This window comes from Protomyctophum parallelum, assembly GCF_964188405.1.
Source record: "Protomyctophum parallelum genome assembly, chromosome: 2".
Lineage (NCBI taxonomy): Eukaryota > Metazoa > Chordata > Actinopteri > Myctophiformes > Myctophidae > Protomyctophum > Protomyctophum parallelum.
The window spans coordinates 27,505,925-27,521,955 of record NC_139699.1 but is presented as its reverse complement, the minus strand read 5'-3'; the positions used below and the strand labels follow the sequence as shown (position 1 = coordinate 27,521,955).

The 16,031-nt window shown below is 41.2% G+C and overlaps 1 protein-coding gene across 3 annotated transcripts in view; it reads left to right on the top strand.

The window, feature by feature from the left end:
- Positions 1 to 1,923: 1,923 nt before the first annotated feature.
- The window catches only part of kctd15b (potassium channel tetramerization domain containing 15b), a gene marked incomplete at its 5' end in the record, with an annotated part of 41,515 nt that continues 27,407 nt past the window's right edge, over positions 1,924 to 16,031 (top strand). The window contains 3 exons of one of the 3 annotated variants that reach the window (XM_083759739.1): positions 1,924 to 2,768; positions 5,415 to 5,590; positions 14,276 to 14,420. In XM_083759739.1, the coding sequence (XP_083615865.1) occupies positions 2,754 to 2,768; positions 5,415 to 5,590; positions 14,276 to 14,420 (336 nt within the window). Of the gene's footprint in view, positions 2,769 to 3,118; positions 3,191 to 5,387; positions 5,591 to 14,275; positions 14,421 to 16,031 lie in introns of those variants that run through there. The other 2 variants (XM_083759740.1, XM_083759738.1) reach the window with 2 other exon arrangements.

The following is a 16,031-nucleotide window of genomic DNA, read 5'->3' as shown; positions in this document are numbered from 1 at the left end:
AATGTGAGTGAGATTCCCATTGTAATTTGAGAGCCTGATCTTTGAATGAAATAATTTGCTATAGCTGGAGGTTTTGGTTTAGGCTTTGCTATAGTGGAATATAGACCACTGCTTCTCAAAGTGGACCAGGGGTCCTTGGGGGGGAGGTGCAGCAGGGGGTCCCCAGCTAAAGTGTATAGGCCTACTGTAGCATCATAATCATTTTAACCACATGTAATATCCATTCATACATTCACTATAAGAAAAAGAAAAATATGAATATCAAAAGATATTTGAAAACTTTAGTCATTTGAAAGATGTAGTCATTATTTAAACATATACCACAACCTCTCTCTCTCTCTAGTTTAAACAAATACATCACAACATTTCATCAATTACCAATTTTTTTTTATAGTTCATAAATAAAAATAAATAATTTACATGAATATATTTAAAACAAAATCTTCAAGAAGTATAGTGAAAAATACCAGATCCACAAGCTTGCAACAGCGCTAAGTGAAGCATGCATGAGCTTGCAGATCCGCTATTTTCATTGTTTGGGTGCCGGTCAAAAGGGTGCAGTCCTGCAATAGGCTGGACAGGTATAGGCCGGGGCCCTTTATTAAAGTGCAAGGCTGCATGTAAATCTCCAAGATGACCTATTTTTTCCTTTTCACACAACATCAGACACTCCGCTAAAATCCATAAATTAAGGAAATTAACTGATGGGGCCCAGGGCAACTTTGTAAGCTATTTAAATCTTTAAATTTACAACATCCCCGCATACTTCATGTAATTGAACTAACTCCAGGGGTTGTTACTTTAATGAGAAAAAAAATCCAGTTTGCCCTCCAGTTTGTACTCCTGGAAACAACAAATCTGTGCCAGAGGGTAAGATCCATGCCCCGCGAGGGAGCTGCTTAAAGGCGCTCTGATGTCTATCTAATTATGAGCACTAGACCTATGCATAAAGAAAAGCAGAGAAAGGCGTTTCTCTCTTTCTGCACACCCTTCTGCGGCACTTCATTGCCAATAAATAGCCTGCATATACCACTCGGAAAAATACTTTATAGCCTACGCGTCGTCAATCATAGAGAGGTAAATGAAAATATGGTGTTGGTGATGGGAAACAAAACTCTTATTCATCCAGCTGTTTTTAGAGAGACAATAATCATTTCCTAACACTGGTTGGCGCCAGATATCAAGGAACGAAAGTCGACCTCTCTCTGGCTGGTTAAGGGTGGTGGTGGTACTGTGGAATATACAGTAATTACTGGGCATCAACTGTGCATCAATTATTCACAGTTATTTACACGCAAATAAACAAACATACAAATAAATAAATAATCACCTAGACAGTGTGAGCACCTGCGCAGGAAGAGAAGAAGAGAGGAGCAACGGTGCCACTTCTTGACTCTCACTTGGGCGCATTATATTAGTCAGTAAATGTAAAAGTGGTGCAGCAACACTTGAGGCTATACATCTTCGGTGTGTGTGTGTGTGTGTGTGTGTGTGTGTGTGTGTGTGTGTGTGTGTGTGTGTGTGTGTGTGTGTGTGTGACTGTGTGTGTGTGTGTGTGTGTGTGTGTGTGTGTGTGTGTATATATATATATATATATATATATATATATATATATATATATATATATATATATATAGGATGAACAACAATATTCAGCCAGAATCTCTTTCATTTTCTTCAGCTTTCTCTTCTTGCTTTAGTTGCATGCATGGAAAGCTGAGCTCCAGTCCTTGCAGACATCTCCATCTATAGCCGTGTGCTGAGCTCTATAATTGAAATGGCTCGTTTAGCTGCGGGCAGGTTGTGAGGGAGCTTTTTTTTCCTTTCTTTTTTTTTCCACAGCAGCGTGCATGTCGATAGACGTCATTTGGTTTTAATGGCCTACAGCAGGAAATTTGGCGTTTGCAACTCGCCACAGAGCGGACAGACAGGGGGAATCGCCGCGTGACAAAAGTCTTCCAGGACAGCTGCCTAATACATTTTCTTCATTTTCACTAGGCTAGCTATATATATTATGTTTCTATTTCAGACTTTTATCAACAAGTTACAGCGCCTTTTATTATTGCCTGAGTGAAGGACTGTGGCAGCCTGCCTACGCCAGTGCGCCTCTCTTTTTTTCTTTTCTTTTTTCCCTTAAATGTATTAAGGGCTGGAGATGGAAATGTATGTAGCCTATGCCTGCTAGCCGGGGAAATGCCTGGGGAGCCATTACATCAGTCGAAATGACAATGATTAAAATCAGCCTTTTTCCTGCACTAAATCTATTGAGCGACTGACACTTGCCTGTTACCTACCCTCTACCCCCAGCAAAACCACAACTTTCAATATAAAGTGGGGGAATGGTCTATGTTTTGTAGGCTACTTTTGCGGTTATTTCGCTGAAAAAATAACCCAAGTTATTACATCTGTGTAGTCATAATTTCGGGGGAAAGGGGGAGTATCTTTTTTTTTTTTTTTTTTTCCTTTTTTTTTTTAGAGGAGTCTAGCTAATTGTAGCCTATAATCCTGTTGCCCCAGAGGCGTTTGGGCAGCCCGGAGCAAAGAATTCATTTTTAGCTTCTCCTCTGTTATTTGGAGACGGGATTATTGGCTTTCTTCTTCTAACAGATCGGCAGTTTCATTTATAGTCACAAAAAAAGGCAGACGAGAAAAGAAGCAAGAAGAAATACGAAGCGGTAGGCTATTTCATCATCATCAACAACGACAACAAAAAAACGTACACAAATAAGCAGAGAAGGGGAACGAGACACCTCATGTACATTTACAAGGTAAGAAACGCTGCTTGTGCGTAACTGTGCGCTTTAGTGGAAAGAAGCTTTGATGAGAAACCATTCAAGTCACCCTGGCAAGTGGACCGTTCGTTCTGCCCTTTATCTCTCACAGACTCACACGTCGTGTTTTAAAAACTGTTTGAGGATATGGGTTAGTGCGAAGAGTTGGTTTGGATATATTGTGGCGCTGGATTGGTATTTGTTGTAGTTCTCCGAAACACTCGGGGCATTTGGAAAAGCCCAGGGCGCACACACGCACGCACACACGCACGCACACACACACACACACACACACACACACACACACACACACACACACACACACACACTACACCACACAAGATACACACACGTACAAACTGGGGGAGATTGAAAACCGGCACGGATTCCCTATACGGACTCCTACAATGTTTGAAACGGTAGGGTAAAAAACTAAAAATATTAGAATATATATATTATGTTTTACTTCTACCTTATAATCTACTATTTGTGGTCTATTTCGGGGGGGAAGTCGTTAGCCTCTGACCCGCGGTATCGTGCGATATGAATGATGTGTCGAGTCGAGGATCTATGTGTATATGTTTTTTTACGCATCCATCGCTGCGTTTATGGATTAAGCGTGTCTTGATAATGCCTTTATGCACAGCGAGAATAAGACGCCATATTGAGAATGTTGTAGAATTAGTCTTACTATAGATACATGCAGGCTGACTATGACTGATCATTTTCATGTAAAGTGAACTGTTGAATAACGCTGCGGTGCGATGTATTGTATTGTAGCCTATTCTATTCTTCTTATCGTTCATGTGTAGCCTTGAAACATGATATGTTTTAACATGGTCGTTAGGTTTTTGTGTATCATTTAAGTTTAGCCAGTGAAGAGCTGTTATGCTTGGATCTGTAGCGGTGGTGGTGGGAAACACATGAATAAAGAGGCAGATTTGTTGAGAAAGTTGTATAGTTTGCTTTGGCCAGTAGCCTATTGCATTTGGCTTTGTGTGTGTGTGTGTGTGTGTGTGTGTGTGTGTGTGTGTGTGTGTGTGTGTGTGTGTGTGTGTGTGTGTGTGTGTGTGTGCAGTGTGCACTGATATGATTAGTTGATTGATTGAGAGGGGAGGCAGGGATAGTGTCTGTTAAATATTGCCCAACACAGTGTGAGAGTTGGCTTAAATAGGATATCACACATGTCCCCAAACATGATCCCAATATGAAACGTTGCAACAACTATATTATCCCACTAATGGCAATGGGCAACACCCTGGAAAAAAATCTGCTCTCCCACTTGGTGCCCAAGGGCACATCACTTAAAGCAAAAAAGAGCAGATCTGAATGGGGTCTGTTCCCATTTTAAGAGTATACTGTATAACATGTGTGGAAGAACGAGTTACTAATTGTTTCGCCAAGTCATGATTATTTATAGTGGTTTCCAATCATTTAGCCCATCCCTATATTGCCTGTTTAGATCTCATGCCAGCTTTAACTAACCTCCCAGCTATGGAGCAGATTTGTAGTTCCGCTGTAGAATAAAAACCTTTTAGTGTCTTCAGAATTATGTTTGTTAAATATCATAGGAAACATAAAGTAGGCTATTAATGGAGACCTGGGTCAACGGTTTACATAGAACTTGACCTCAATTAACTGTACTCTTAACTGGACCATAAGCAGTTGGCTGACATAAGTAAACTTGATGTGTTTCCTGAGTTTCCAAGTCCACCAGGGCCCTACATTATCTGCTTATTATCAGGGGTTGTAGTTGCATGACCTTCTCTAGGTGACCCCAGAGTACCAAAGCAGTGATTTATAGTCTCCCCAAATAGTGATCGTCTTCTCTAATGCCCAAATCCACTTGACGAAACATTGTAGTGTGCTGTAACTGCTACTCTGGTACTTTCCCCCAAAAGTTCACGCAATCCGTGTTGAAACACTAGGCGTCTGATATTTTGTGTCATTTTACAAGTGTTTGACTTTGTCAGTACATGCTTGTTAACTGTATATAGTTACCTTACTTGTGGTCTGGATAGGATTGTGGTGTGTAATATGTTCTTGTTATACCATCCCACTATCAATTCTGACAGCTATTGTTTGTGGTAAGCACAGATAACATGCATGTTAAAGTGGTCTGACAATCAGCTATGCTGTAGGATCACCCTGGTGATATTTTTGTGCACTGTGTGTGCACGGCCACGCACGCGGGCGTGCGTGTGCTGAGAACAAAGTTGCCGAATGCCCTGGATTCCTTGCTCTGAGATTGGTGGTTGGTGTGTCTGGGCATATCACGTCTAACACATAAGGCGACCCTTAATTAGAATATAGCAGCAGCAGTTTGTTTTATCCCCCTGGAGGCTGACACCTAGCATTCCTCTCTCTCTCTCTCTGTCTCTCTCTCTCTCTCCTTCTCACTCGTTCCCCTAATAAGCATCCTCCTATCCTCGCCTCCGGTGTCTAAAACAAAAAGATGCAAACATACTTAATTAGAGCGGTGGCAATAATTTCTAAGCTAAATATGAGACCAGACAGAAATGGAAGTGATCTGATAGGATTCATCAGGAGCGTGGAGCCGGTGGAGAAGGATATCTGCTTTCCTTGAGTAGCATCACCATCACTCATTTATTCTCCATGGCGTTTATATACACTTGTTTTCAGGAAGGAAGAAGCATGTCTCGCCTGTCCCTGACCCGGTCCCCGGTCTCTCCTCTGGCCACCCAAGGAATCCCTCTACCGGCTCAACTGACAAAGGCAAACGCGCCGGTTCACATTGACGTCGGTGGACACATGTACACTAGCAGCCTGGCTACCCTCACCAAGTACCCAGACTCCAGGTAAGAAGCTGTCTTTTACATAATACTTTTTGTATTTATTATGTTATGTATGTCCTTTATTTAATACGTAAACTACACACACACACACACACACACACACACACACACACACACACACACACACACACACACACACACACACACACACACACACACGTTTGACATTATTTGGGTATATTTACGAATATCTTTCTATTGTATTGAAAAACAGACCCTGTGGGGTTTTTCTGTGTAATTGTTTCTATTTATAATATAAAACATGTAAATGAATCATTCACTATCAATTAGCCCATCATACATTTTATAATGCCGTTTTCATTTAACTTTTAAGTCTGACATTTTGAAATTGATACTTTAATCAAGTGAATAGCTCATCGTGTTGGTTGGTACAGGTTGGTGCCTATACTTTGAATTCAACTGATTTGCAACAGAATTGTGACAAATCAGATGCATGTCATCATAATTAATATTAGGTATGCTACAATGTAATATGATAATGAAAACGACAGCTGTCTTCATAACAACATATGCAACAGATCAAGCTGCTATGAGGAATACTATGAGGAAAAAATAAGAAAAGTTGACATCAGATCCCTCATCCCACCAATCAAAGATTTATGTGACTTCTAATGTGTGAATGTAATAAAGTTGAAATCAACTACTAAATTGAATATCACAATAGCCATTTTACTGTATGTCTGTGGGACTGCTAGCGCACATTATGACCTGTTTTAGATCAGATCAACTGATCCACAGGTTGAATGTTAACTGTTAAAGTATGGCCATGCACAGACCATCACTTTCAAATGTGATACAGAATATATATCTCATTTTGATCTATACCAAGATGTCTGACAGCTACTAGTGTACATCATAGCAATACCATTACCATTGAAGAGAGACATCATAAAAAGTGGTATTATGCTTCGGTCTTTGACTCGACTTCACATGGCCGAGTCCCTTCTCTGCCAAGATAAACTTGCATCAGTGCTGTGCAGGAAGACTTGCCAAATTGGCTACAGGAAATGATCCCCATAATCCCGGGAAGATAAACCTTTGAAATTTACAGTGTAACTGACAGCCATCTCAGTTATTATACATTTTTTGTAATGTCATATGAAGAAGAATATATGGCTAATTCCATGCAATGGCTTAGTCTTTTTTATTAAACATTTTAATTCAATAGTGCAGATCATCACTGATATTTCTAGGGTATGTACCAGCTGTGTTGATGGTGCTGGGTTTTGCCTTATTAGAAACGTCCATACTATAAATTGTCACTGTTTTAAGAAGCATGTCGTGAGTGCAGTGCATACATCTGAATGTTCATCAAAGCTATCAGTGGATATCCAGTTGCCTTATAATGTGTTAAGACATATCTGAATGCTGATAAATATAAGTGTGATTTGAATTTGTTTGAATTGAATGTAATTATTGCAGTGGAGGAGTCTTTTGAGTAGCTCCTGAGATGCTAGATTAGACAAAGTTATTCATGCAGAACCCATTGAGGCATGAAACCATGCAAATAGAGCAGAGAGTCATGCCAGGGCTCCCAAACTGTGTTTTTACACTGAGACTCTAAAACTCATAACAAATATGAATGTTGGTTGGTGTTGTCTCTGACACACAGTCTCTCTTTCTTTAAATCTGTCTGTCTGTCTGTCTGTCTGTCTGTCTGTCTGTCTGTCTGTCTGTCTGTCTGTCTGTCTGTGTCTCTCTCTCTCTCTCTCTCTCTCTCTCTCTCTCTCTCTCTCTCTCTCTCTCTCCCCCTCCTCAGTGTACATTTGGCCTCAGGGCTCCACTTTCCACTGGTAGAAGGAGGAGCCCTTTTGTGTGAATTAGGATAATGGCTGACAGCAGAAAGCTAAACAATGACACTGGGTATAGCCAGAGTGTACATGTACTTTAGGTCACATCCGGTAAAAGCAGGACCCCTTCACAGAAAGAAGGAGAGAAAAAAAGTTGACAATTAAAAGAACAAGGTTAAGGATTTTTTTTTTAAGTTGATGATTACTTTTAATAGATTGCCCCCTTAATAATGCAGCATGCGAAGAGAAAGTTAGTCTAGTAACTAATGTGCAGCTATTTATCTTCCTCTGCGAGGGCCATATTAAGGGACAGGGGTCATGAAACATTGATGCACACTCTGTGTAGCTTTCAAGAGACGACAGCCTCAATGTTTCACTGGAAAAGAAGATGTAAAAAAAGAAAATCTCAGGAAATGTTCCACAGACAAGGACACTGTTTTGGATGAACATTTATTTGTGTGTGCACGTTTGTCTTCAAGTTCAGCAGCATAGAACATCATGTAAATGTAATCTAAATCTGTACCATTATTTATACAATATGTGAATTTCTATTTTTTTAATGAGGAATATATTAGTATCCTATACAGTAGCCTATATACAAAACATACTTATTAGGTAGTGCATGGCCCCCCACCAACACAAGGTTAGAGGACACATTCTCCTTGTAGCTCCATGGATAGAGTGTGATCCTAACACCATCAGGGTTAGGCCTTCCAACTCCCTGCGGAGCCGCCCACGCTATACAAATTAATCATGGTCGGATATTAATGTACATGGTTTCATAATAGTGGTTCTCAACCTGTGGGTCAGGACCCCCAGGGGGGAGGGGGGTTGCTCAGATGACAGTGACGTGACAATTTAACCCAACAGTTCTCTGAAAAACCTATGTTTCTATGTCAGTGGTGCTCAATCATTTCCATGTCAAGGACCCCCGGAATTATCTGTATTTGGCCATGGACCCCCATCTGAAAATATGTTGTTCCAGGCACCCCCCAGAAGCAAAGATTTTAGTTAAAAACGTTTGCTCTGAAAGAATATATATTCAAAGATTTGCGCCACATTTTCAAGATTAAAAAAAATAGCGGATCTACAAGCTCGTAGATCTGCAGAGAGCCGCGCTATGAGCTTGATTGGGTTAAAGACTTTCAAAAGCTTTTTAATGCCTCAAAACAAAAAGAAAGACCAAAGGCTTTACATAGTCGGAAGAATATACATCCAAGCCCAATCCCCTGCTTGAATATACATCCAAGCGCAATCCCCTGGCTGCTTGCTTGCCGTCTTCGAGTGCACAGCTGTTAGAAGTCCAGCGCGGGGAGGTTTAGCGTCTGTTATAGAGACTGGGTTCATTAGAAACTGTTTTCTGTGTTTTGTGATGGAAAACGGCTTGATATGCACCTGACCCTCCCACACCCCCAGCTTTGAATATCGGGGGCTGATTCGTTAGCTAGCCAGCTAACTGGTGTACTGAAGTCTGACATGTGTTGGTCTGTGAGATGTTCCTACACACATCACCACCACTACCCGCATGCCTCCCTCCATTTGGCACCACCGGGATGGGAGATCTGAGCAGCTTCTGTCCTTGACAGCCTCGTACACCCACCACCTCTCTCTCTCTCTCTCTCTCTCTCTCTCTCTCTGTCATGCATACAGTACATGTGCACAGTCTCCCATTCTCTCCATGTCTCCCAGCTCTTTCTCACTTCACCCCATCTTCTTTTGCTCTCTTCCCACTCCCCCTCTTTTTTCTTTCTTTCTTTCACTCTCTCCATCTCCGTCTTTGAGTCTCTTGTACCCGGTCCCTTGCCCCTTCTACCTGTTAAAAAGGACAGATAAAGAGCTAGAGCTGAACCCCCCACCCTCCCACCAATCAGTGGTTTTTACTAAAAGGAACAAACTGAGACCAAGTGAGAGAGAGACACACACACACACACACACACACACACACACACACACACACACACACACAGAGAGGGAGAGAGACAGAGAGGGAGGGCGAGAGAGAGAGAGAGAGAGAGAGAGAGAGAGAAAGAAAAAGAAAAACAGGCAGCATTTTAATTGCTTTTAAAAAAAGTGGAGATGAAAAACAGAGTTTAGCCTGCAGGGGTATGGTGAAATTCTAGCTGGAAGAATTGCAAGACCATATGAGAAAGAAAGACCTCGGGCAAAACAGGGAGATGAGTATTGGTTTTTTATAAAGCATTTTGCATCGATTTCCAGAAAGAAAGGGAGTAGGAGAACGATGGATAGAGAGAGAGAGAGAGAGAGAGAGAGAGAGAGAGAGAGAGAGAGAAAAGGGAGAGAGAGAGAGAGAGAAAAGGGAGAGAGAGAGCGACAAAGGATGGAAGGAAGGGAGAGGGCAGAAAGGCAGAAACATCTTTCCTCCACTTTTTCATACAGCCAACCCCAAGGAAAGAAAACTGGACAAATTGAACAAGATCGTTTTGGAATTCCTAGCCTATAAGTTTGGGTTTGAGTATGACTCCGTCCAAAAACAAGCCTTTAGTATAAGCACAGAATCATTTTGGACATTTTTGTACAACACATCTCAGAACAGGACTTTGAAACCGGTCCTGCTCTTTGTTTCATTGGCATTCCCAATGCAATCCCCTTCCCTCAGTAATAGTAATAGAATTTGACAATGAGTCAAGACAGCTTGTATAATGTGTGAGTGCGTGCGCCACTGCAGCTATGCGTGTGTGTACTGTATGGGCACGTGCATGAATAGGACTGATTTTCTTCGTCGTGCGACTCTTGTCAGCCGACCTGGAAGCTGTTATGAGTGATTAAAGTGCTGATTACATCAAATGATGATAATAAAAGTAATGCAGTGCCCTGCCAAGAGCTGTTTCTGAGGAAGACCATATAAATGTACTGTGAAGCCATTAAGCAGGTTACCTTCAACAGTTTTGTTGGGTAAATCTTTAGTTTAGCATAATTCATACAGCACGAGGAGCAGGCTTTCCAGAGTACTCTCCTGCATACAATTAGAGTAAGAACTAAGGGCAAAAATAAGGCCATATATAAACCATAGACTTAATGACACCGATCAAATTAATTTACCTTTGTAAAGTTTATCGTGTCAACACTTGACAATGTGTATGATGAAGATATCCGCATCATGTAACAAGTCACTCCTACTCTTCACAGAGACATATCTGTCCGTGCATATCTAGAGGCAGGGTGCAGACATGCTGTGATGAAAGCTAAAAGATTGGAGCAATTTCCAGTCTTTGCCTTGATGAGCCCCCTGTAGCTAACTTCATAACCAGAAGTCCTTAATCTCAGCACACAGTCTTGGACACTGTGAGGCAACAGGTGTCTTTATTACGCCAACATCTTGGCAATAATCCATAGAACCTTCATATATCATTTTATTATTTTTATGAGCTGGGTCCCAACATATAAAATGAATCAAATAATTATGCGAATTAATTGACAGGTAGTAAGCACACACACACACACACACACACACACACACACACACACACACACACACACACACACACACACACACACACACACACACACACACACACACACACACACACACACACACAAAAACACACACACACACACACACACACACACACACACACACACACACACACACACACAGAAAGAGCAAAAGTGGAAATTGAGTTTTCACCACACAATGTAATCATATGCCATATGGCTCCATGTCATATAACTGTGTCGCTTGTGTATTCCTACTTATTTATTTTCTTTCTAACATGGTTCATTGACATTAAGTGTACATTTCAAAAGGCCAACGTGTTCTTTTCTTCTGTGGTGGCATTTCCACTAATGTTTTCAGGTCTCCCCACAACATGTATTCATGATTGTGATTGTTGAACGGCTACACGTGGTCGGTAGCACATTCCGCCTATCAGAATCGCTTTATTTGTATGATAAATGTACATGGTGGCAATGTTGCAGACACATTGTAAGGCTACGGTATATGTATACTTGCACCACACATGGTGCTGGCATAACAGGACCTCACATACAGTGTAAAGGGACATGCAATACATAGAATAATATCAATACAAATGTACAGCAAACTCAGTATCCAGTCATTCTTGGTAGCTTGGCATGAAATAGTATTGCCGGTGTGTAGAGGAGCAAAGTTTTAATATATGTGTGCAGATATTTTTAAAGGTTCACATTCACAACACATAATTCAAACAGTAGAAGTAAAATGTAACCGTTTCTGACCGAGGCTAAGTCATTGAATTAATTTTATTTTGTGGCTTTCACCTTTATTTTATATTTTTTATAGAAGGACAGACAGTAGGCTGACAGGAAATGGGGGAGAGAGATGGGGGAGTGACATGCAGTAAAGGCTGTCGGGATTGGGAGTTGAAATTGCGGCATATGAATATGCTATTAACTAATTTTGTCCTCTCCTGAACAGTTAGCAGATACGATACGACCCGACACGATACGATACGATACGATACGATATGATACGATACGATACAACTTTATTGTCAGCTTGCACTGAAATTTGTTTTGCATGTAATACATTACAAAATGATAGACCTTACAGGACACAAATCACAGAAACAGACAGGAACAAGAACATATCCTCTGGTTTAACGATTTTGGTTTAAAAGCAGGACAGACTGATATACAAAAGAGTTCTTTAGTCTGTTTTTCCTAATACTTATAGTAAACCACCTCACGGAGGGCAACAGTTGATATTCATCATTTAAAACGAAGAGATACTTTTCGCCAGTCTATAAGCATGCTCTTGGTCTGGGCATCTTTAAAGGTATGTAACAGGCCTACCAACAATTATAGCACAGATCTTAATTTGGCTATATAGTTTGTTCTTATGGATAGTCCCCCGCCAATAAGCATAATCTACGTTAATTGATTAGTCTGGCTGACCGCCAATACACGTAAATTAGTTAATTCAGTTGTATACATGTTTTGATCAGCTACTGACATTAGCTTTGGATGGCTACTGGGCTGCGCCATCTGTATGCGCGTGCACGCAACCACGCTTTACAGTCGCTTTCATCTCTAATTCCCTGTCCCAGGCGGCATTTCTTGTCAAAATAAGGCTTATTGCACTCTATTTCTCATCGGCTAGCGATGAGAAATCCTAATCCGACAACACACACCTAATCCGACAACACACACCATTATGTCAACATCCGGTCGCTGTGTTTTGGATCTTCAAAATAAGGGTTGAACAGGGGAAATCCTGGCATATAACAACCATTCTTTAATTAATCGTGGCGGTCTAAGTGTTAGTCTTGCCGCCATGACTTTCTCTGTATCAAAAAGAGTCACAAATGTCTCTGTCAAAATAACAGTATTAGCCCTTTCCTAGATACAACACACCCTACATCCATCCATGTATTACAAGTCCACACGGTAAAAATACTATATCTTTGCTCATATAATCTCAAATATCATTCGTGCACTATATCATTCGTGTCTGTGAGTCCTATGTCTTTATACAACGCTCAGTGTTCATTTATCTTCATAACCCAGTGCGTGTAAAATGTAACAAAATGAACCTGTGTATCTTTCTGTGGAGGTCTTGTTAGCATATCTTATTAGCGTATCACATCAATACATTATATATTCACTGTCTGGGTGGAAACCTTGCATGTCCAAAACCATTACTTTTCACAAAATAGAAAAAGAGAACCAGCGTTCCAAAGGATCCAATGTAATTGTCTCCACCAGCCGAAGGCATGGGGAGAGTATGTTTTGCACTCCGTCCGTCCGTCCGTGTGTCCGTGTGTCCGTCCGTGACCAGCTAATCTCAGCCACCGTTAACCCGGTCGATGCCAAATTTTGCACACACACTCCCTGGATGCCAACCATGAACCTCTGCCCCAAACTTTCCAGAACGGCCTGTTATAGCGCCACCAGGAGGCCGCTTTGTGCAAAACAAGTTTTTGCACAGTACACCTACAGATTTTGTCCAAACATCACGCAAATTGGTACACAGTCTCTCTAGAGCCATTCAACCAAACCGCTCTTTCAGATTTCTCAGACTCCATCCTGATTGGTTAAGATTGGCTTCCAAAGTTCACAGGAGTGCTCAGTTTCAAACAAAATGCTGCAAATCATGAACACATCGTGAGATTTCCGTGAAATTGTGCACCCACATTCCCACTAGGCCGAGGACGAAATGCCACATTTCAACTCAGCCTCAAGGTGGCGCTATCACTGGCCCAAAAGTGTTTTTACCTCTAACTGCACGGATCTGTGGATAACTTTCTATGCCAACTCCCTAGAGGCCAAGGAAAAACCTTTGCCTGGAATTCTTCACATCTGCTCATCCTGGTGGAGACCTGTGCCCAGTAGGGCACTTTTTCTAGTTATTATTGAGTCACAAGCTCACGTTAATACGTTTTTGATGTTTAAATATCAATAAAACCCACAGAGACTTAACCACATTCAACCTGGCATCGCAATGTGACACATGGAGATGTAGATACAAGGTAAATTTCTGCCCGACAGAGACAATACAGTATGTCACATCTCTCACTGTCAGTTATCTCATTCAGCTGAACATATTCCATTGATTTCTACAGTACACAACAGGAGAGACACATGTAGCAGAGAGTGTGTGTACATATGCTGTTGTAATCTTTGGAAAAAGGGACACTCACTGACTTCAAACAGGTCTGGAATGGAGGAGCTGTGCCTTAAGCCTCTTGTTTCAACCAGGGAGGCTAATACATTTTCAAGCTTAGCGCTAATAAAATTGAAAACTAAATGGATGGTAATTGTTTCATGCATTGGCTGACGGTGCTCATTCCATTGTGTGTGTGTGTGTGTGTGTGTGTGTGTGTGTGTGTGTGTGCGCGCACACACACGCGTGCTTCTATGTGTGTTTCAATTTTTTCAGAATCAGCCGCCTGTTCAACGGCACAGAGCCCATCGTGCTGGACAGCTTGAAGCAGCACTACTTCATAGATCGGGACGGGGAGATATTCCGCTACATTCTCAGCTTCCTCAGGACAAGCAAACTGCTCCTTCCAGATGACTTCAAGGTACGTCCACTCCACACCAGAGCATACTTTGCAGTGTGTGGTGGTATGTGTGTGTGTTTTATCAGCTCTCAGTGTATGTGTGTGTTTTATCAGCTCTCAGTGTTTGAGCCAAAAAAAAGAAAATAAAGTGTTTGGAGAGTTCCTCCAGCGGTAGTAGTAGCGTGGTCTTCTATTGTTTTTGTTAACATTGCGCTTTTCACTAAATGCTCAGTGGACATGAGAATATTTGTTATTTCAACTGTTCAGGTGCATGGTTTTGAATGTTACGGGCAATTCATACGTACCCTGTTTTTCATCCTGTCGTGCACTGGAAATAGCCGACCTACAAGTTCACACAACAGTGACAACACGTTGTGCTATATGACACACACACACACACACACACACACACACACACACACACACACACACACACACACACACACACACACACACACACCTTGTAGATCTGCTGTTTGTGGCTCACAACTAAGTATACATTTGTACAAATCTTTGAATGTAATGCTTGTCAATTTGTACTTCTCAGCTTTAACAAACATTGTGTGCATTTAGTATACGGTTTAATAGATTGCCAAACCTAACTTACTAAACAGTGTATAACTCTACTACAAGCCATAATAATTTGCACCTTGATACCAAATCTCTTCCATTTTACATGCAAAAAGCAGTTTCTATGTTCGCTTGTTATTAACTCCCAGGTGCTCCAGGTTGATGTAAGTTGCCTATGTGGAGCTAGCCACTAATATACACCTACACTGTAGTAGTCCCCGAAGGGTCTGTTCTTCTACAGCTAATCTCTTTGCTGAGAATAGCTGATCTACAATCTCACAATGAGTCATGTTTGGGCGTTCAGTATAGCCATACAGTTTAAGCTGTGTAAAGCAAATGTTTCCTCGGCTGCATCCGATTGGCCAAAGTGTCTCTGGCTGGCATTGATTGAAAATTCTATTCACAGCTGTAACTTTCAGCCAATCTTTGACCTGCATGATACTGTACTTGGTTTTGCTCTTCTGTTACAATCCTGATCACAGTAAAGCCAAAGGGAAACAGTTGGGAAGAATTTGACTACATTTCAATAGATTTAAATTACTATGAATCAAAGGCTTGCATTAATATGGAGCAAATGTAATACGAGATCTAAAAAAAGAAAGCAATTTAGGTCAAAATTATCTGGATTTATGTAAAATAAGTAGCCATGGTTGTAAATGGATGTTGTACAAAATGACACATATTGGGACACCGTTATGGTAAATGTATTTTCTTATCAATATTTCATGTCAAGAACCTCAAAAAGAATGTGTAATTGGCCGCCGACCCCCATCTGAAAATATGTCGTTCCAGGGACCCCCCAGAAGCAAAGATCTTAGCTAAAAACGTTCGCTCGACCTACAAGTTCATAGCGCGGCAAAAAGTGGTCCATATACCATATTTGCAAGACAAATTATGCATTTAGCAGACACTCTTACCGAGAATGACTTTCAAAGTGTAAAATCAGATTAAGTGACATGAACACTAGTTAACAAGCAACGTGGCAAATGGTCATGTACTGTTCGAAGGGACAGAACACAATTAAGTTCTGCAAGGAAACTAGGGTAGCAGCAGGCAAACATC